Source organism: Durio zibethinus, chromosome 5, assembly GCF_047325235.1.
Source record: "Durio zibethinus cultivar Kanyao isolate XHJ-2024 chromosome 5, ASM4732523v1, whole genome shotgun sequence".
In the NCBI taxonomy this organism is placed as follows: domain Eukaryota; kingdom Viridiplantae; phylum Streptophyta; class Magnoliopsida; order Malvales; family Malvaceae; genus Durio; species Durio zibethinus.
The window spans coordinates 6660944-6684346 of record NC_143166.1 but is presented as its reverse complement, the minus strand read 5'-3'; the positions used below and the strand labels follow the sequence as shown (position 1 = coordinate 6684346).

Below are 23403 nucleotides of genomic sequence, written 5' to 3'. Positions count from 1 at the left end.
AAGAATAGGTTTGCCTACCATGGAAGTTCTTTCATGAGTTTCTATTACAACATGTCGACGAACAACGAGGGTTAGATGTATTTGCCTTAGCTAAATATGAAATAGTGATCTTTCTAAAGGTTTTAAGTTATATTGAAATAACGGTAATTAACTTCTTCGAGAGTGTGATCAATGATTGTAGCCTTTCAACGGTAAATTAGCAGAGACTATCAAATCTTTGAATTACTGTCGTTGGAATGGAAGGCGCTTTATAAGCTGCATACAGTTATTATACTTATGGATGAAAAGTAATTTCGAATGGAAAAAAGGTGCTTTCTCGAAGCTTTATGTCCGCAATCGAGTTTCGATCAAGAAATTTTGTGAAAGTGGGTGGTCAGAACAAAAGTCTAAAAAAGAGTGGATAGCTTTCTTACAAAAATTGACTAGTGCCAAAGCAAGATGGTTGGTCCCGTGGATGAATCGTGAACCTATGTTGTATCAGTGTGGGGATAATACAGTGGTCCCACTTTTGGGTTTATGAGGAGCAATAAATTATGTACCACCCTAGTGAAAAGACAGTTTAGGGTAGAACTGTTCATTTTTATGATGCATGGGCTTCATCAATTAGATTTCTCTTACAGTGAGCCAAAAGTATTTCAGAGGATGAATGAGATGATTAAAGTATGAAAAAATCCTCAAAGAGTGAGTCCTAGACCGTTTACTAATAAAGCCACCCTAAGGTATTTACCTTGGAGAGCAAGACGACTACAAAAAATCGTATTCACTTATGAAAGCTTTCAATCGCCAACAAGAGAAAAGCTTAAAGAGACACCATTAGAATTAAAGCTTGCGACAAAAAAATTTGAGTCTGAAAAGGATAAGTTAAAGCAAAAAATCCAGAAGCTTCGCGAAGAAAAAGATCAGTGGAAAGATAGAGCTGAGAGATATGAAGCCAAAGTTTACAAGATTGCTAGAGAACGTGATGCAGCTATTGAAGACTTAGCAGAGCTACACCAAGAATATAAGAGGTTATGTGTGAGAGAAAAGGCTAAAAAGATAACCATTGTTGAGCTGACTGAAGAAAATACAAGATTGAAACAGGAATATGCTGAATTAGAAGAAGAAAATACTCAAGTACAGACAGAGAATAACATGTTAAATAGCTACCTAAGCAGGTTAAGATAAAAGTTGAATGAACATGAAGACCATATTGCTGCATTGGTTAGGGAGCATAGAGAGTTATCATACCAAGCCTGGTGTGGTAAAAGAGAGAACTTAGAAAGACAGAAATACATTGAGCCCCTAACAACCTAAATTTATAAAGGGATATACAAGGCAAGAGAGATGATAGAAGAGGCAGAGGCATTAAAACATGTGGTAGCCCCAGTAGGAGAGCATAGGCAGCATCTATTAAACTTCATCGAAGAAGCTAAGGCCCAGTATGAACAGATCAAACAATTTTATGGTTATAACTCTAGGATGATAAACTCAATGTCAACAAAAGTTTTTTTGAAATAAATGAAATCTTTTAGTTAAACACCGTTTTAAAGCAAATGTTATTTGTATACATGCATTTTTATTCATTGCATTCTCATTCATTACACTTAACAAAGTAACCATGAAATAGTCATATAAATTTGCTAATTCTAAGATATGGTATTCAAGGTTCAAGGATAGCTCCATCTAGCGAGAACCCTGTCCATCTATACAACATAAGAGTCAGAGCCAGACAAATAGAGCAAAAAAACTCTCACAAATTTAGAAAGCTAGAAAAAGTACAAAAAAAGATTGAGAATGAGTTGAGCAAGATTCTATATGCTCTTAATAAGCTGAACAAGAAAAAAAGAATAAAAGAAAATACAAGCCAACAAGGCCCTCCTTACAAGAAGTGGCTGACCCTTTGTATCTTCTAGGTTTTGGTCCATAACAAACCTAGTCCACATAGGATATTCTGCCACAACAGTTCACGTATCCTGTATACCCCGGAGTATTATCAGCTTCGAATCCAATGCATTACCATAGCTATGTAAATCCTATATTTATTGAAAAGATAGTAGAACCAATTCCTGATCTAGATAACTTGAAAGAGAAAGAGAAAAAAAAAAGTAAAGGTGGTGGAGTTTCAAGAAGATCCAAAGATTGGTATGCTTGAACAATGATTACGGACGATAGAAAAGATTAGATTTTATGGTTATATTGATGCTGCTGGGCTATGCTTAGTCCCAGATATAGTCATTCTACCAAAATTTAAAGTATCAAAATTTAAGAAATATAATGGTACGAAGTACCCAAAAACCCATATCACCATGTATTGTCAGAAGATGGCAGCCCATGCCTATAATAAAAAACTATTAATGCATGGTTTTCAAAATAGCCTTGCAGGCTCTGCTGTCAGGTGGTATGTCTAGTTGGACAGAACTCACATTCATTCTTGGAGCGATATAGCTCATGATTTCATCAGTCAATATCGACATATTATAGATCTAGCTCTTGATCATTTATCTTTACAGAACTTGAAAAAAAAGGCAAATGAGTCTTTTAAGGAATACGTCCAGAGATGGAGGGATATAGCTTCTCAAGTACAACCTCCATTAACTGAGAAAGAGACTACAATGTTGTTTGTTAACACTTTGAAACCTTCATATTATGAAAAGATGATAGGGAATGCAATAAAAAATTTTACTGATATGGTAATTTCGGGAGAAATTATTAAGAGTGCCATCAAGAATGGCAAGTTAGAAGCAGGTGAAGCATCCAACAAAAAAACCCCAAAGAAGAAAGAGACTAAAGCTCAGGCTGTGAGCTTTGATAGACAATAATTTGAGGGTTATCAACTCTACTTACCACAAGGATACCTTCAATATTATCCTGCTATAAATAACATTTCCCCTTACCCATACCAATCATTCACATAGTCATCTTATCCCTAACCATATCAACCTCCTCTTAGACCTCAGAATGCCACATACAATCCTGACATTCCCTCAAGATCTCAGACTCGTCTAGCCAGCCCAATGGGAGGTTCTCGAAAATAACGAACCACTCATGAAAAGTCTATATTTGACCCAATCTCTATGACCTATACAAAATTATATCGAGAGCTTTACAACAGTCATTTGATTGCTCATAGTAAATTAGAGCCCCTCAAACCACCTTTCCTTAAGTGGTATGATCCCACAGCCTATTGTGACTATCACTATAAGATCGCTGGTCACTCTACTAAAAATTATACTATTTTGAAACACAAAGTGTAACGACTAATCAAGGATGAAATTATTAGCTTTGATATAAGAGGGGTGACTGCACCAAATGTTAGTGGTAATCTTTTGCTTAATCATAATGTGAATGCTTTGAGTGAAGAACAGAAGTGCCATTTAAAAAAAATGACAGATATAAAGACACCTCTCAGTCAGTTGTTTGATGTTTTATGAAAGCTGACATGATACAACCAATAAGTCCACACAGCTATCATAGAATATATATAGCAGGTACTAGTTGTAAATATCATAATAGGGTAATGGGTCACTCTATTGAAACTTGTGAGTAGTTTCATCAAAAGGTGTAAAAGCTCTTAGATTCATAACAGGAGGTCTACGAAAAAGGGAAAAGATTTAAAAAGTGTTGAAGTATCTATGACTGATAAGCCTGCAAAGCTGATTCCAAAGTTAGTGACGATTCATTGTGGGAATAAGCCAAAATCAATCCTAGATAAACTCATTCCCAGGCTGGTAACTTTTAAAGTTTTGAATCCATTCCCATATAATGATGATAAAGCTGTACCCTAGAAATATAGCTGCGATACAGTAGTTCAAGGGCAAGAAGGGGATGTTTCTAAAGCTGACGCCTCTAATATAACTGGTGTGGGAGGCATTACCCAAAGTGAAAGATGCTACACTCTAAAAATATTAAAAAAGGCTAGAAGAGAGAAAGTCAAGGTAAGAGAAGGATAAAATAACCCTGAAGTAGAACCTAAGAAAGATCGTTCGAAATCGGTGTCAAAAAAAGAGGCTTGTGAATTCTTAAAGTTGATAAAACATATTGAATATTCAGTTGTTGAACAGTTGAATAAGATGCCAACATGAATCTCATTACTATCATTGTTATTGAATTCAAAATCACATTGAAATACCCTGCTGAAAGTATTGAACCAAGCATATGTGGCATATAATGTATCGGTTGAATATGTGAACCACTTGGCTAGAAATCTAGTCATGTCAAATTATATTTCATTCAGCGATGATAAGATTCCCTCGGAGGAAAAAAAAAATGCCAAGGCTTTGTATATCACAGTCAAGTGCAAGAGTCATATCATAGCCAAGGTCTTTATTGATAATGGCTCTGCTATCAACGTCATGCTTATGTCAACTTTGGCAAGGTTACCCATTGACTATTCTTATATGAAAGGTAGTCAAATGATTGTGAAAGCTTTTGATGAGATCAGAAGAGAAGTCCTAAGAGATATCAAGATGCCCTTACAAATTGGGTTGTGCACTTTTAATATGAAGTTTCAAGTGATAGATATCTCTCTATCCTACAACTGTCTACTGAAAAGGCCATAGATTCATATGACAGGTGCTGTACCTTTTACCTTACACTAAAAGATTAAGTTTAATGTAGAAGGTCAATTAGTAGTGGTAGTTGGGGAGGAAGACATGTTAGTGACCCAACCGTTAAATGCTCCGTATGTAAAGGCTATCGAAAAAATAGTAAAATGCTTCTATCGATCTTTCAAACTAGTTAATTCTGTAGGTAAAAGACTTAAAAATTAATTTTTTTAAGAATAATGATGAGCCAAGTCATCAATAAGGGCTGGTATCTAGGATTAGGGCTGGACAAGAACTTACAAGGAATAAGGGAACCCTTAACAGTGGTAGACAATAGTGAAAGGCTAGGCCTAAGCTATGAAATAGCAAAATGGGAAATCAAGAGAAGGCCAACAGGTAAAACAACAAGACTAATGATTATCCCACACCTGTATGAGACTTTTAGACTTGGAGGATTCATATACCCAGATATAAAAAAAAGCATGAAAAGAGCTTTTGCCCAGTTAACCATTCACGCTATTGAAGATAAAGTAGGGCTTAATCAAGAAGGGTGGGTCTGTCTTTGTCTGCTAGATTATGAGCTGAATAATTGGAGTGCCATTGAAATACCTTTGACCTTTGAAACTAATTCAATGTAATTGTACATCCCAATAGTTATTGCCCAAGGCATTGAGGTGATCTTTTTTGTTTGGGCCATTTATATTTTATTATTTTAATAAAGATTAGGAATGATGCATTTTCATTCATTTTTTCTTGTGTCTTCATTATTGCCATTTTTCAAACATATTTTGCCAACATATCCCATTTCATTCAATTTCAGGTCCTTAAATGAACATGAAGATAATTATGATAACAATCAAGAGGTTAGTTTTGAGAATTCAATTAACACTGATGAACTTGACAATGAAGAGAATTTTGAAGAATATGTTATGCCTCCGGACCTAATGAGAATGATTGAACAAGAAAATAAGCCAATTAAGCCCCATCAAGAGATAGTTGACTTAGTGAATCTGAAAGATGAAAAGAATAAAAAAGATGTTAGAATTGGCACTTCACTTTTATCAGGAAATAGGCAACGTTTGGCAGATCTACTTCAAAAATTTATAAATATATTTGCTTAATCTTACCAAGATATGCCGAGGTTGAGCACGAAGATAGTCGAGCACAGATTGCCCCTAAAGCTAGAATATAAGTTAGTCCAGCAGAAATTGAGGCAAATAAAGCTTGAAATGCTACTAAAGATCAAAGAAAAAGTGAAGAAACAGTTTGATGCAAGTTTTCTACAAGTGGCTAAGTATCCAGAGTGGGTAGCCAATATAGTACCAATTTCTAAGAAAGATAAAAAGGTACAAATATGTGTAGACTATCGTGATTTAAATAAGACTAGTCCAAAGGATAACTTTCATTTTTCTCATATCAACATACTAGTAGATAACACGGCTAGGCATTGAATTTTCTCTTTTATAAATGGGTTCTTAGGGTATAATCAGATAAAAATGACTACATATGATATGGAAAAGACCACTTTCGTGACCATGTGGAGGACCTTTTATTACAAAGTCATACCTTTTGTGTTAAAAAATACTGGGACAACATATTGAAGAGTCATGGTAACACTCTTCCATGATATGATACACAAAGAGATTGAAGTGTTTATAGCTGATATGATTGTAAAATCTTGTGAGAATGAAGATCATGTTACCAGTCTCAAAAAGTTATTTGAGAGATTGAGAAGGTTCTAGCTCAAGTTAAACTCAACCAAGTGCACCTTTGAGGTAAAATCAGAGAAGTTACTAGGCTTTGTGGTCAGCGAAAGAGGAATTGGAGTCGATCCAGACAAGATACAGGCCATTCAAAATTTGTCACCTCTAAGTACATCAAAGGAAGTTTGAGATTTTTTAGGAAGATTGAATTATATTTCTCAATCATCTCTCAGCTTACCTACAAATGTGATCCCATATTTAAGCTTCTTCGTAAGAATAATCCTGAAAAATGGAATGAGGAATGTCAAGTGACTTTTGATAACATTAAGCAATACTTGTCAAACTTTCTAGTATTGGTGCCACCTGTTTCAGGAAAACTTTTAATTTTATATTTGACAGTGTGTGAAAATTCAATGGGATGTATGCTGGGGTAACAAGATGAGTTTAGCCAAAAAGAGAGAGCTATTTACTATCTGAGTAAAAAGTTCACAGAATATGAACTAAGTATTCCTCATTGGAGAAAATGTATTGTGCATTAGCGTAGACTGCTAAAAGACTCAGATAGTATATGCTCTATCATACCATATGGCTCATAGTAAAATTGGATCCAATTAAATACATCTTCGAGAAGCTTTCTTTATTTGAAAGAATTCTAAGATGACAAGTAATACTCTCAGAATATGATATTATATATGTAAGCCAAAAGACAATAAAAAAGAGTACTATAGCTGAGTTCCTTGCAGATCGTGTTACTAAAAAATATGAACCAATGAGATTAAAATTCTCTGATGAAGATCTAATGACTATTTCTCAATTGAAGAAGGAGAAACATGAAGAAAAGTGTTAGAGAATGTATTTTGATGGAGTGGCCAATACCTTGAGACATGAAATTGGGGTAATTTTGATCTCTCCAAAAGAATAATATTATCCCGTAATAGCAAGGTTAAATTTCAATTGCATAAATAACATTGCTAAATATGAGGCATGTGTTATGGGCTTAAAGCTGCCATAGATAGAAGATTAAAAGCATTAAAAGTATTTGAAGACTCAGCTCTAGTTATATATCAGTTGAAAGGAGAATAGGAGACGAGAGATTCAAAATTCATTCCATATCATAAGTGTATTTTAGAGTTGATAAAGTAATTTGAAGATATCAAATTTGACCATTTACCTCGAGAAGAGAATTTGATTATCGATACCTTGGCTATTTTAACCGTAATGATTCGAATTAATGACAATACTGACATTCAGCCCATCAGGCTAGATGTTAAGGATATGCCAGTTCATTGCTCCAATGTAAAAGAAAAGAAAGATGAAAAGCCCTAGTATTATGATAACTTACAGTATATTAAAGATCAACAATACCCAGTTCAAGCAACAGAAAATGATAAAAGGGTCATCTGAAGATTGGCTATGAGCTTTTTTCTGGATGAGGATGTTCTATGCAAAAGAAGTTGTGATCAAGTATTACTAAGATGCGTAAGTAAGGCTGAAGCAAGAAAAATTATTGAAGAGGTACATGATGGAATATGTGGGGCACATGCTAATGGACATATGATGGTGAGATAGATCTTACGAGCATGATACTATTGGTTGACAATGGAGAGTGATTACATTGACTATGCTCGTAACTGCCATAAATGCCAGATATATGGTGATAAGATCCATGCTCTGCATCTGTTTTACATATTATAGCACCACCTTGGCCATTCTCAATGTGAGGTATGGATGTCATTGGTCTTATCACCCTAAAGGCTTTTAATAGGCATAAATTTATTTTTGTGATGATAGATTACTTCACAAAATGGATGGAGGCAGCATCGTATGCAAGTGTAACACAAGTTGTGGTTTGCAAGTTCATAAAGAGAGAGATCATCTGTAGATATAAACTTTCAGAGAGAATTAATTCAGACAATGTCAAGAATCTAAATAGTAAGATAATGCAAGAAATATGTGCTCAATACAAGATCAAGCATCATAACTCAGCACCATACCGTTCGAAAATGAATAGAACAGTTGAGGTAGCCAACAAGAACATAAAAAAAATTTTTAAGAAGATGATCGAGACTTATAAAGATTGGCATGAGAAGTTGCCATTTGTACTGCATGCATATCGAACGTCAGTACGCCCCTTTACTGAGGCAACCCCATTTTCTTTGGTTTATGGGATGAAAGTTGTATTACCAGTTGAAGTGGAGATCCCATCCTTGATGGTTCTAAAAGAAGTTGAATTAGAAGAAGCTGAATGGATTCGAGAACGCTATGAACAGTTAAATTTCTTAGAAGAAAAGAGATTGATTGCATTGTGTGATGGTCAGCTATATCAAAAAAGAATGATGAAGGCTCATGACAAAAAGATTCGACCCCGTTGCTTTCGAGAAGAAAAGTTGGTCTTGAAAATAATCCTCCTAACCCAGCATGATAATAAAAGAAAATGGACTCCAAATTGGGAAAGACCGTATGTGATGAAACAGGCTTTTTTGAGTGAAGCATTGATACTGACTGAGATTGATGGAAATGATTTATCCCATCCTATAAATTCTGATGCTGTGAAGAAATACTATGCTTGAAAAAAATGAGAAAAAATGAAATGAAAAAAAATGAAAAACATGATGAAAAAAAAAAGGAAAAAAAAGTGAATGAAAAAGGAAGACTCAAAGTGAAAACCCTAAAAGGACGGTTTGAGTCATATGGAGGTTTATCTAAGTTGAAAACCTGAAAAGACAGCTTAGATAAGGAGAATACGACATCAAATTTGAAAATCCATTGGCATGGAGGCTAGCAAATTTGGAGGAGCCTTAAGTTGTTAAATGTATCAGATAGTTGAGTTTTCATAAAAACCTTGAGATGTGTTGTCATGATTGTCCGATTGTTCATTTTTGGGCATTGTCTTCCCATGCTTATCCTTGTAATTCTTTCTTGGCCAAAGTTTGTCAAATTTTTACTAATAAAAGACATTCTATTTCACTCTTTGTGTGCCTCTTCTGGTGATTTTTTCTCAACCATTCTTATTCTTTTCTTTTTAATACCCTACAATAGAAGAAATGTACAAGTGCATTCTTATTTTTTTTGAGTTTGAAATGATGATTGATAAATGAATAATGGCATGAAAGATTTTTACATTACATTAAAAAAGTCAAGAGTGATAAAGGTAAAATTAAGATGTTCAGTTTCTAATAAGGACATCGAATTTGAAAAGAGATTTCTTATAAAAAGAATGTGAGAATTAAATGGAAGAGATGATTTAGAGTTACACTAGCTCGATCTTAGTAAAGCAACGTAACTTGATCTTTGAAAAATCAAGGGTTTGAGGCCCAAGAAAAGAGCTTGAGAAACTTGAGTACCACAATTGAATAAAAATCAATTAGCCAACATTTGCATAGCATGCATTGAATTTCATACGCATTGCATAGCATATACTACATTCAAGAAAATATAATGCATAAATTCAAGAAGCAGGGGTATTTAAAAATCCCACATAAAGAAGACAGATGTGAAGATATTTTCAAATTTGAGAAAAAACTTGTCAGGTAAGTTTCTAATCCTTGAAATAGGATATCTTTCGGTATCAAGATTGATTTGTAAGACCTTTGGGCATAATCTCTTAAAATTCTTTCAAACACGATTTTTAACTCCTTTGGACATGATCGTCAATAAGCCTTTTACTTTTCAAAAGTCGTTGAGCCTCAGATTAGAGGAGCCATTTATTTTTCAAATTCATTGATCCTCTATTTAGAGGAGCTTTGTTTATTGTTTAAGTCGTTGAACCTCTGATTAGATGAGCCATTTATTTTCAAAGTCGTTAAGCCTCTGTTTAGAGGAGCTTTGTTTATTGTTTAAGTCATTGAGCCTCTAATTAGAGGAGTAATTTATTTTTCAAAGTCGTTGAGCCTCTGTTTAGAAGAGCTTTATTTATTTTTCAAAGTCGTTAAGCTTCTATTCAGAGGAGCCATTTATTTTCAAAGTTGTTGAACCTCTGATTAGAGGAGCTTTGTTTATGTTTTTCACAGTCGTTGAGCCTTTGCTTAGAGGAACCTTGATCAAAATTTTAACAAAAAAAAAATGTTAAGTTGAGTCTTGAATGGGTGTCTACGTCTTTGCACAATTTCTGTTTCACAAAAAATGTGCAAAGAGGGGCAGTTGTAAACACCTAATTTGGTCCAGGCCCGGATCAATTGGGCTTGGTCCAAATGGGTAAGCCCATTTTATTTTATTTTTTATTTTTTATTTTGTATTTTTATTTTTTGTATCTTATTTATTTATTTATTATTACTATTATTATTTACTAATATATAATTTTTTTATTATTTTATTATTTTCTTTTTCTCAATTTTTATCTATTAACTTATTTTATTATTTATTTGTTAATATATATATATATCTTTTTATTATTATTTATCTATTCATATATTACTGTTTATCTATTAATATATATTTTATTTTATCTTTTTTCTTGATTGATTCCTGATTGAGATTAAGATCAGAATTGGAATTCTGGCGTGAATTTGAGGCTGTCAGAGTTGGGTTTGGATTCAAAGATTGAATCCAAATCGCAGAGGAAATTGAGATTGATCAGAAACTCTTCTAATTAATCCCTACAAATAGGTGCTGAAGCATACGGAAGAGAGAAAAAAAACACATTGGGAGAGATGAAGAGCATAAAAGAAGAAAAAAAAGACTTTCAGAGGGTTAAAAGTAATTTTCAGGGTTTTTTTTAGAAATTTTTGAGAATTTTAGGTGAATCTTTTTTGAAAACATTTTAGATTTCAATTGAATTTTCTAGCAAAGTTTGAATTTTTCGATGACTTTTTCAACACCGGTTGAATTTTTTGGCCAACTACCTAGTTTTCGGTAACTATTTTCAGAAACTGATCAATTTTTTGACGAACTTTCGATGAAAAACCCATATTCCAGTGATATTTTTCAAAATTCGATGAGATTCAACCGGAGTTCTTGGTTCGGATAGAGAGAAAGAGGAAGAAAGGAAGGGAAGAGAGAGAAAAAAGGGATATCTATCGAAAAAACTGAGGTTAGAGCTTTTTATACCCTATTAAAACGATGTCATTTTGCGCTTAAGAAGACCCCAAGTCCGTACATTCTCATTCGGGCGACCCGACCCGTAACGCACCCGATCCAACGACCCGTTTCTTCACCTGGGTTCGAGCTGAGTCTCCGAGCCGTTTTCTTCCTTAAGTCGAGCCGTCAAGCCAAGCCGAGCCGTTCCAAGGTTTTTTTTTAATTTATTTTTTATTTTTTTAATTTATTTATTTATTTATTATTATTATTATTTATTGATTAGATTAGAATTATTTAGTATTTCTTATTTTATTTTATTTTATTTTATTGATTTTCTTTAAATAAAAATCCTAAAAAAAAAATTTTTTGAGGAAAAGTTGAAAGTATCAATTTTTCTTGAAACCAAGTTTTCTAAAAAATATTTTTGAAGAAGTTTTCTAAAAAATATTTTCAAAAAAAAGTTGAAAGTATCAATTTTTCTTGAAAATAAGTTTTCTAAAAATTATTTTCGAAAAAAAGTTGAAAGTATCAATTTTCTTTGAAAATAATTTTTTAAAAAAAAGTTTTTTGAGGAAAAGTTGAAAGTATCAATTTTTCTTATACAAAACCAATGAATTTTTGAAGAGAAAAGGATTTATATCTAAAGCTAAATCATTTTTTTTATTTTATTTTTTTTATTTTTGAATTTTCTTTAATGTTAAATAATCTGACGATAGAGCCTCTGCAAGTGAAACAATAGTCTCCTTGCATACTCTTGAGGTGAAGGAATTTTTTCAATTTTTTGCTAAAAGTATTAGAGTCAATTGAGAACAATTTCCAATAATTAATCACTTGATAAATTTTTAAGGCTTATTGGATAACACAAATTAAGCTGGTACCATCTTTTGATGGGCGTTGTGAGGGTGCTATAACCTTCCTCACACGTAATCGTACTCTTGAACCCTGTTCTAGTTAGTAGACCTGAACCTATTCTTTTAAAGACCCTTAGGCTTAGGTGTTCCTTAAAAGGATAGATTTTTTAGGTGGCTAGTCGCACCTAGATAGAAAAGATTGGTGACGACTCCTTCAAGTCAATGTCTAGCGATAGATCCCCGGATCTAGACGTTATGACAGATGTAGTTGTTATTATTTTAAGACAAGTATAAAACATTTGATACTCCACAGGCACAAAGAGCTTGGAAACAAATGAATCCAAGTAAATAGTAAATTAAATAATTATAATTTATTTATATTATTTAATTATATAGCATATTCAAATTTAATTTAAATAATTTTATACAACTGAGTGGTGAATGATATATGGTACTTGTGTTCTTGAATTACAAAAACTAGCAATCAAAGTGTTTAGTCAAACAACATCTGCATCAAATTAAGAACGTAATTGAAGCACATTTAGTTATATTCATACCAAAGCAAGAAATAGATTGAAGTTTGAAAGACTTCAGAAACTTGTATATACCTATTACAATATGAGGCTGAGGATGAGACATTAGAAAAAAATGAGCATTGATAAGATAAATAATAGTTTCAATCCTATTAGGCTTGACCATATTTTTTAAGATGATGATCCATTAACATAATGGTTGTAAAAGAAAGAAAATCTTTTGTTAGATGGTCAAAACTTTGATTGGTTGCCTGCAGATAATTTTGATAATGAAATGAATGTTGAACAATCACATCAATCTCAAGAAAAGAATGTGTCTCATTGAAATTTAAGTCCAACACCAAGTCAGAGTGATGATGGTGGGGGTTTAAGTCCAGATGATGATGATAATGATGATGATGATGGTGATGGTGATAGTGCAAATTTTGATGATAATATGGATGCAAATCAACCTTACAGCCTACTTGGAGGAAAATTTGGGCTTGTTGTTATTGGTGAACTTTTCATTAATATGGTAAAATACGAAGTAAATCCATTTGCTGAATCTAGTGAGGGTCAAAGTGCACGTATAGCTCGATCAAAAAAAAAAGCCAAGAAGCACCACTATGATATTTCTAGAAGTTTTTCATCTTCAAGTAAGAGACCAAATTCTAGTAACTTTGAGTATAGTGAATCATCTGCTAGGACTCAAGGACATTACTATCCACCAAAACAACCTAATTTTTAACCTCCTCATTGTTATCCACCTCTATATGATTATTATCCACCTCAAATATATCCTCCACCTCAAATGTATCCTTTACTACAAATGTATCTCCCACCACAAATGTATCATAAATATACATGCTTGGTATTTAATATATTATGTTTTGTTAATATTTGATTTGTCTAGAATTAATATTGAATATGAACTTGGCCAAGAAAAATTTTGTAGATAAACCAAATATGAATTTTTTATTATAATCTAAATAAAATTGTGAATAATTTTTTTAGAAAATAAAAAACATAGTGTCATAAACTATTTTTAAAATTATTAAATAAGAGTTTTTATAATTATAATTATAATTATTACATTTTATAATAAATTGTGCAAAAAAAATTCATGAATGCGATAACTGTAATAATCTCCGTTATATCCGAAAATGTAATAAACGCGACGCGACCGAAAACGTAACTGCGATTGCTATTTAAATCCCTAGCAAAGATGGCATCCGAATCTCTGTTTCCTTTGACAAAGTCTACGGGATCTCTATGGACATATCATTCACTTTTATCATCGGTTAATGAAAGAGAAGTGGCACTTTGTTCTTCAACATATTTATCGAGAAACTAGCCATTGTCCCAAGATAACATCTTTCTTTGATTTAATGAATGCAAATGAATGCATCTTTGGGGAAGGAAAGTCTAGTCCCTTCCAAGTTTTATTCAAACTTAAGTCTCAGGTTCCAGGATTGTTGATGCTCTTAACAAGGAAAGTTCTATAAACAATGTCAACAATTCTACAAGGAGGGACACCGTTCATTACAATTCCTCGTTCCTCATTTATGATAATCACTGGATAGTCTTCCTGGAAATCCAAAAAGATCCGTCCAAAGAGTGGTATGGATCATGTGGTATGATACGCTCACAGTCAGGAGAAGCCAAGGTTCTGTGTAGAAGCATCAGTGCCTATCACAATCTCAGGCGAGAACTATTCTCCTTATACTTGTGCTCATCGTCAGGGTTCCGATTGCATCATATATAGAGATACACGGAAAAAACCTCATTCTACGGAAACAAAAGGTTTACTGGAGCATATGGAGTAAAAAAGAAGAAAGATGGAAGAAAAAATGCCAAAAGAGTCCCGTTTGTCATATTTGTAGAGGATATGATGCTTCACCGTGAATGGACTAAAGGTGTCTGGTTTGAGGTTTGCAGTGGTTTGAGAGTTGATTGGCAGAGATCAGTACTTCTGATTGTTGGATTTTGGAGGTGTTTGAAGGAGTTAAAGGGAATTATCAGAGCTTTGGAAACAAGAAGTTTGGTGCGTTTTACTTGTTGGTCTATTTGGAAGGAAAGATGTAATAAGGTGATTGGAATATGGCACGGGTCTACTGGATGTAAGCTATGTAATTTCTAGAACATAACGAGCTGCTCAAGAGTTTCTGCAAGCTTGCTAGTTATGGAAGTCCACTTAAAAAAAGCAATTAATCAGGTATTGAAATTCCTGAGTTATGGTTCCCTCCTGAGGCTGGATGATACAAGATCAATACTGATGGAACGTATGATCCGAGGGATGGTTCTACTGGCATGGGTGTTATTGTGAGAAATTCAGAAGGCACGTGGATCAAAGGTGCTTGCTTGAAGAAGAAGGCACTCAGATAGCTGTGAGCGAGAAACTTGAAAAGGTGGTTTTTGAAATGGATTCTCAAATTGTCCATGCTGAGATAACAGGAATAAGCAAGCACAAGAGTTGGATACTGATGCCTGAATGTATTAACATATGTTCGTGACTGAATTTGAATCCGGAACACAAAAAAAAAAAAAAATTTGAAGGTAAATAGAGTATTCACTTAAATCAGGATAAGATGTGTCGTATTTAATAACTTAAAACATATGGATGTAAGTCATGCATTTGAAATAATTCCAACAAATAATCATCGATAAAATTCGAACTCAAAACTTTTTCATTGAAAAAAATGGTTTTAACCAATTGAATCGATCACTTATTGATTTTTATTAACATTTGTATTTATGCAATTTATGCTTTAGACGAAACCTATCACCCCGTAGGTGTGCCCGAAATCGTCTTGGGGTCATGTTTCTAAGAATTTCTTCTTGTGCAATAACCAATTCTTAGTTACCATTTTAAATAACAAGATGATATGTTAAGCAATATTGTTGCAATGTCAATATTCCGTACTTGAATTAGGCAAATGTTCAAGTACAGAACGTAGGATCTAATAATTTTAAATACTATTAAATTAGATCTAGTCTTCGAGAATTAAATTTTTATGTTAAGTTTTAATGAATAACAACATACTGATAAATATATGTGTATTTATTTTTTAATAATAAATTATAATTTAATTATATATAAATTTAATTTTTTATTAAATTAAGGTGTTAAATAATATCTTTATTAATATAATACATATATGTATATATATATAAATATAAATTAAATATGTTCTTTTGTATATCTCGTAGAGGGTGAGTAAAGCACAATAAATCCAATTTCAACTTGACCTAAATTACTGAATAAACCAAAATTTAACCAAATTTTTAAAAAACATTATAAATTAGATTATTGTCAATTGAAATCTATTATATATAAGTAATTTTGTCATTTTTAGATTCAGTAATTGTTTCTTTACAAAATTTATCTAATAAATAAAATTTTAAAAAACAAAACAATGACAAAAAAAATCAAATGAGATGTTACGTGAATTTATTAAATTAAGATATTAAACAATATTTTTTAATAAAATACATATATAAATATAAAATTAAATAAATAATAAAAGATATTTGTATATATATTAAAGTCGAGCTGTAATATCTAAAACTTTACTCTTACTTGAGTTCAGTATAAAAAACTTAACTCAAATTATTTATAATTAAAACAAAACATACCAATTGGATCGAGCAAATTAAAATTTATCAGATACGAATTATTTTATTATTTATATTTTTATTAATTTTTTTATTATAGAATTTATCTAATAAAAAAAATATTTAGAACCAAAAAAAGTAAAGGTTTTAGAAAACAAAGAAAAAACAAAAGGAAGGAGGTATCAAGTGAATACTCAATATGAGGTGAAACAATTTAAATATGTCTCCAATTCCATTCCATTTTCAAAAAAAAAAAAGAAAAAAAAACAACCTTGACCCAATCTATATTTTTTTTAGATTGTTGGATCGTTATGAGTCAAAACCAATATAAATTGTTTTATCATTTTTACTTTAATTACTTTTTTTTTAAAAAATTATTTAATAAAAAATAAAAACAAAAAGAAAAAGATAAAAAGTAAAGAACGGAAGAAGAATGTCGCGTATACATTCTCTCCTTCCCTCATTCCCTGCAAAATTAAATATGTAGACACCCCAAACAAGTCGTAAGCCGACCCAATTTTTAAATAAAAAAAATCACGATATCAAATAAAATAAATATGCTTATTAGAGCGAGATAAATTAAAAAATGAATAAGTATTATCTTGCTAGAATCGTCTTAATTATTTTTCATGCATAAAATCAATTAAACTAAAGAATCTAACACCCCCCCCCCCAAAAAAAAAAGCAAAAATCCCAAAAAAACCAAATCAAAAATTAAAAAAAAAGGGAAAGGACATGAAAAGATGTGACGTGGACAACTACAACCCTTCCTCCTCTACAAAATTTATTTTAACGAGTATGATTTAAAATTTTAATAAAAATTTATGAGTTTGATAAAAATAAAAAATATATTTTTATTATAATATTATAATATTTATATTTTATATATATTTAATTCAAAATAAAATGATATAAATATATAAATTATTATGTTTAAATTCAAATTATAAAAATAAAATGACCTGAATATACAATTTGTTATGCTTAGATTCAAGTTATAAAGCACCTTATATTGAAGGAAAAGGAAAAATTTAAGAGGAAAACAAAAAGGAAAAGGGGTTCATCGTTTACTAGCACCGACAAGAACGAAGGTCATAGTTTCTGACATTATCAAGTACCCAAATTGTAAGTGAGACATGATGATGAGTTGATCAAGTGTAAACAATGCCCATTTAGTTTGACCTTGAAATATCATTTCCTAATATGTGACCGAAAACCTCCATATAAATGATAAAACCCTTTAATAAAATCATTGAACATGAAAGGGATCGAGATGGAGAAGCACAGCAATGTGCTGAATCAGAAGATATAGTTGTTTAAAATACTCAAAAAGCTCTCAAGATCCCTTAAAAAACTACCAACTTACTAAGACAACCCCAACGTATTTCGATCATTGGCTGATACCAAGCAATTCTAGAACAACGGCAAATTATTTCTTTTATAAACGGATTCAACTGAGTCTTCTCCATCTGATGCCCCTTCACCTATTGGACCTCTGCGCTGCGGTTGTTACAGTTGATTTGGCAGGCATCAAAAACACATACGAAGGAAAAACCAACAACTCCCTAGATGGTACAAACACTTCTCAACAAAGCGAGGTTTAAAGGCATCATTGTCACATCTGCATATGTTAAATTTGTTTCAACTTGTTTTTTACTCGGATCAACATGGTTAGCGACGATCGATTATATTATTGTGAGGAACTTTTTCTATAACGTGTTCACTGCAGCATTTTTTCGAGTAGCTGCCATGGCTCTTCAGGTGAAATACTTTAGAATGGACAGCTATCTGGAACATGAGTATTGTGATTTCAACATTAGAGGAAGTACATGGGGCTGATGCTCTAGGACTCTCGGCTAATTTATGTAGAGGCAGCGAGAGACAAGGGTTCTTGTTGATGCTTGTCTTCACGTGGGGTGTCGGTTTAAGGTTAACATGTTACTACAGCGGATGCAATGAGAAAGGCTGGAGAACTGGCTAGCTTGATTTGCATGGGGCATGTGATGAAGTGGGTGGTTTGTCTGATCTATTTCTATCATCGCAAAAAAATGGACCACAGGGAAACCAATCAAAGCTGTATATACGAATAAGAACGTTCTTCTGTACTACACTCAGCCTGCCTAGTTCAAAAGTCATCATCATTCTTCAGCCAACCATCCAAGAATTCGAGCAGTAGATAACAGAAAGATACCAGGAACACAAAGATGTAAATCTGATGCATTATTCCCAGAAAGAGCCATTTATATCAACTTAAAATGACCCATAATCCCTGGACTTCGTTGATTCGTACAATTCAAGTAGACTAGCATCCTTCAACAATCATACTAAAAATTCTCTTCCTAAGTGACATAAAAAGAGCATTGATTGAACTTCTAAATCCAAGGTTCACGACTACATTGGATCATCAAGCAAGGGTGAAAATTAATGCACCACAATAACTAGAATTTTGTAAAAAGATCTTCAAAATTTCCATCCCTAAGGTTTTGAATCAATCACCTTCTTTGCAAAGGATGGTAAACAGAAAGCAGCTGAATGAATCTGAGATCAGGAACAACCAAAAAGAGGGAGGGTTTCAAATAAGTGAATCACAAATTATGAAGCCTTAACATAAGATAAAGACTTTGGGAAAAAGGGGTTAAAAGGCGAATCACAAATTTTCTCACTAAACAATAAAGAATTTAGAATAGAGCAGAGCCGCACCTCAGAGTTGTAAAACCTTAGGGGTCGTTTTGATTTGCAGCAGCTATCATCTGTGTCTATAGGATTCACAGGATGCTTGAAGTCAACAGGAGGCCCCTCAGTTGAGCAAAGCATGAAACCAATCACACCACTGTAACGAAATAAAAAGTTACATGATAAGCAGCTTTGGCAACACGTACAACACTAAACAAGTTATGCAAACACAAAGCAATGCACCGATAATGCAGGTGCATAAGATATACCGCCATTCAAAAGGACAGTCCATTGAATTTGAGGGTATTAACAACATCAATGAACACATAAAAAAAAATACAGGGGCGTATAGAATGATAAAAAATGAAAGCAGTTGGGCATGATGAAAGAAATGCCATTAGTACATGCCTTGGGTATGTAGGAACTGTAGTCCATGCATAGTTAACAGAGCCTTTGAAGATTTGGCGGCAGTTTGCTACAATATCCTCAATTATGTGCATATGTAGCCAGATACTTTCTGCCTGAGTACAGACCACTCCACCTGGACGAAGAGCCTTTGCCACTGACTCGAAAAAGGGCTTCTCAAAGAGCTCTTGTGCAGGACCTGAAATGGCAAACAATGGCTCAAATATCTAAAGATGTTAAACCATTCAAAACAAAAAATAAATAAATAAATAATACAGAGTTTCAAAAAATAGCATTACCTATTGGGTCGGAAGAATCCACTATAATTGCATCATAAGTACCTTCTGGAACGGCCTTCAAAAATGCAACTCCTGAAATGGAAAAGGTCATTAATGATTGATATCATGCAATAGAGTATAAAAGCACCGAAAAATAGTTGACCATACCATCACCAATATGAAGGGTCACACGGGGATCCTCATAACCAACAGCTACGTCAGGGAAAAATTGTTTAGAAACCTAGCACACACAAAAATGCATATTGTAATAAGAACAAGGCTCCCTTAAAGGATGGTTGGAAGTTTCTAGCAATTGGCCTAAATTATTGAAGCCCAACTAAAAAGTACTAAAATAGTAAACTTGCATTTTGCAGAAAAATCCTATGTGCTAAGGGAGACAGAATTTAAAAGTAACTTTACCCTCTTTTGATCAATCAATTACAATTCATTTTGAATTTATATAGACTGTGTGAAAGGCAAGAAAGACATTAAATGTTACTACTCACATCAACTACCATCTTATCAATTTCACAGATGTCAATCTGTTCAACAGAAGAATGACGAGCAACTTCCCGTAGAACTCCACCATCTCCACCACCAATAACCAAAACCTGGTGAAAAAGAAAAAAACACATCAATGGGAATTGAAGAAGTAAACAGGTATGATAAGAGTGCCTGTCAAATAATTTCATCTTAGGTAGGGTACTCTTAAAAGCACCCAACAGAAGCCACACATTAAATGAAAAAAAAAAAAAGATTATGCAGATAAATAAAAAAAAATCCAACTTCCACCCAAAAACTATAAAAAAGAAACAATTCCCTAGCTCGTAAAATATCAGCAGTTCATATTTGTTAAATTTTATTGGTTTTCTTTTATATAATAGGTTCTTCAGGCAGGGGAGACTCTCAGGAAGAAGGTAAAGACGAAGAGAAAACATTTAAACATGTCAGTTAGTGTAGGCTTTATAGCAAAGAGGAAAAGATGAAATTCACCACAAAGTAATAAAATTAACAATAGTCCTTAAGTCAAAACAACCAATGGAATCATTTCCAATGATCTCAGTAATCATCATTCGGTCCCTTCCCTACAATAGCGAAAAACAGAACATTTTTTTCAATCATTCGCCAGCACCTTCCACACATCCTCTACAGCTAAATATCAAAACTGAGAATAACTTTAATATTGAAGTCTTCATGAATCTAAAGCATGGCAAGGAATTCACTTCAAACGTTTTATTATGACATGCAAATCAGCTATAAAACTACTCATTACATCGAGCCAGATCAATGACTGACTTTGATATCTACAAAGTTGTTAGTTGTATGCAATATTACAGTAATCTAGTAGATAATTACCTTCTTTGGACTTGGAATGGAGCAAAGAGGAAGGTGAGTAATCATTTCTTGATATGCACATTCATCTCTCTCTGTGAGCTGAATCACGCCATCCAAAACAAGAACCTTCCCATACGTTGATGACTGCCAAAGGTACACAAACAATTCAGCTTCAAAACATGATGAGTCTGAAAGAAACTAAAGAAGGAAAAAAGAAACAAGAAAAAAGTTATATTCCCCTTGGAGCACCACATACCTGAAAGACCATGACATTCTGGTAATCAGACTTCCCTTGAAATAAGATCTTTTCAACTTTTAAGGAATGTGCCTCTCCTGCATATTTCAGTACAAAAGTGGTTCATGGAACATAATGATGTGTCTTTTCAAATAATAAATAAAAAGGAAGTACGTTTTCAGTAAAACTATTATGCAACTTCCTCCCTTACATCTATCTTAATTTAAGGAAACTAACAAAGACTAATATGGAACAGGATCAAACTCCATGAAAAAAAAATCATAGAGATCCGCATGCTCACTAAGAAGACCCATAACTCAGTTAAATGGCAGTCTTGCCTCTATTAGACCTATTCAATCCCACAACTAAGTGAAATTTCAAGTAGTACGAAAAGAGACAACGATGACATAAACAAGCAAGTGTATGCAAAGAAGCCTAAACTCCTAACATTCAATGAAGTTGTCAGCTAAATACATACATAAGAAACCACATTAAGGGAATTGTAGAAAAACAATTGTCGCAGAAGTAATTGAACATAAGCAACTCCAGTTGGTTTCCACCAAGCTTAAAGGGTCTTTTAAAAGATAATAGGATATTTGTCCTGGGTGGTTAACTAGTAATGACTGTTATCATAGAAAAATGAAGTTTGTTTTATGGAGTTGTTTTCATAGGATAGACGATTGACAATACAGACCCACTACACACGTAGCAATGACAACCAAGTTACATGAGATGTGAAAACGAGTGGCACACATTTAACATTGATAAAAAAATCCCATCCTCAATATGGAACTGATTGAGGACTTTTAAAAGGAAAACAAATGAAAAAAATCAGAACGAACGTCAGAAGCAATAGTAAAAAGGGGAAAACAGATTTGAAAGTATCATAAACGAACCTGATGACATTCAAACAGCTGAAAAACAAACGAAGCCATTAATTCAAAATCACTATTACCCTTAGAAGGAACGAATATTTTATACGAACAAATAAACACAACCATAGAAAATTTCCATTTAAAACAGTTGAAGCCAAACACCAAGCACAGAAATTCAGTCGCCCATCATCAGAGATATACCACTAACCATAAAAATTTACATACATATAAACATTCCCACAGATCAGAAAAGGAAAATATACAAAAAAAAAAAAAATGAAACAATACAGAGTAAAAAAGAAGAGCCATGTTTTGGTTACAGAGGAATGAAACCTTTTTACATCCCATTCTCCAAATAACGTAAAGAGAAGAGAGGGAGAAAAAAGAAAGGGGGTATTTGGAGAGTTAAAAAACGTACCAGGCCACATTGGGCTAATCTCAGAGAACCATCCAGGAATAACGGAGGATATCCCATCACCTTCCTTAACGTTATTGGAAGTGTTGTTGTTATCATCTTCCGTTTCCATGGCAGCAGCAGCAGCAGAAACCCCGTTCTCTTCACCTTCTCTAGGCCTCTTAACAGGCAAATCCGCACAACTCACAGAGGCACCGCTCTCTTCTGACATAGAGACCCTGTTTTTTTGTTATAGAAGGCAAAAAGACCTAAAAAGCAAGAGAGAGAGAGAGAGAGAGAGAGAAACGGAGAAAATCTTAGGTATGCCACTGAAGAAGAACGAGGCCACGCAATCTTGGTCCTGCTTTATGGTACTCGTAAGAAAGCAGAATGCTTGCTGGGTGGGTTGGGCCGCTTTGGGCAGAGAAGAATAAAAAAAGGAATAATAGTATGAGAATATATGGGAAAAATAAAATCAATTTTTGATTTATAATATCGTCATACAATAAACAAGTACAAAGAATCTGCTTGCAAACGACGCGTCTTTTGGGTAGGCAATGTCGGCCTGTCGGCATCTTCTCTTTTTTTTTTTTTTCCAAATTATTTTTAATTTTATTAATCAAATTAAAAGATTTTTACGTATTTTTAAAATATATAAAAAAATTAACCAAAAAAAGTGAGAATTTGACGATACTCTTTTTTAATTTTAAAACTTTATCAACAGTGTGTAAAAATAACTCACAAATGATATTAAAAATTAGAGTAATTATTTTTTAATTATATGATTGAAAATTTCAAATAAAAGTGATATTTAGGGTTGGAAACTTGGGATTGGGATGAAATCATTTCTTTTTATTTTGGGTTTTGGTTGGTTCTGAACTAATGATTTTTTTATTCTTTAATTTATTTATTTTTCTTTATGTAAAGGGGAAGCAGAATATCTAGGCATATGGGGGTGAGGGAATCGGTGCACTAAAGCCTTAGTTTG

The 23403-nt window shown here is 33.1% G+C and overlaps 1 protein-coding gene across 1 annotated transcript; it reads right to left on the bottom strand.

Moving 5' to 3' along the window:
* Positions 1-18408: 18408 nt before the first annotated feature.
* On the bottom strand, positions 18409-22746 carry LOC111281842 (spermidine synthase). The gene is made up of 9 exons (XM_022869569.2): positions 22440-22746; positions 21168-21244; positions 20933-21055; positions 20083-20187; positions 19745-19817; positions 19598-19669; positions 19302-19497; positions 18921-19050; positions 18409-18758 (listed from the first exon to the last, which is right to left on the bottom strand). The coding sequence occupies exons 1-9, from the start codon at positions 22645-22647 to the stop codon at positions 18696-18698; spliced, it is 1047 nt and encodes a 348-aa protein (XP_022725304.2). The 5' UTR covers positions 22648-22746; the 3' UTR covers positions 18409-18695.
* Between the last annotated feature and the right edge of the window lie 657 nt (positions 22747-23403).

Coding starts and splice junctions, on each gene's coding strand:
- LOC111281842 (XM_022869569.2), bottom strand. CDS start 22,647: ATGTCAGAAGAGAGCGGTGCCTCTGTGAGTTGTGCGGATTTGCCTGTT. Junction 19,498..19,597: donor GGATTCTTCCGACCCAATAG/GTAATGCTATTT, acceptor TTGCCATTTCAG/GTCCTGCACAAGAGCTCTTT. Junction 18,759..18,920: donor TAAGGTTTTACAACTCTGAG/GTGCGGCTCTGC, acceptor TCCTGATCTCAG/ATTCATTCAGCTGCTTTCTG.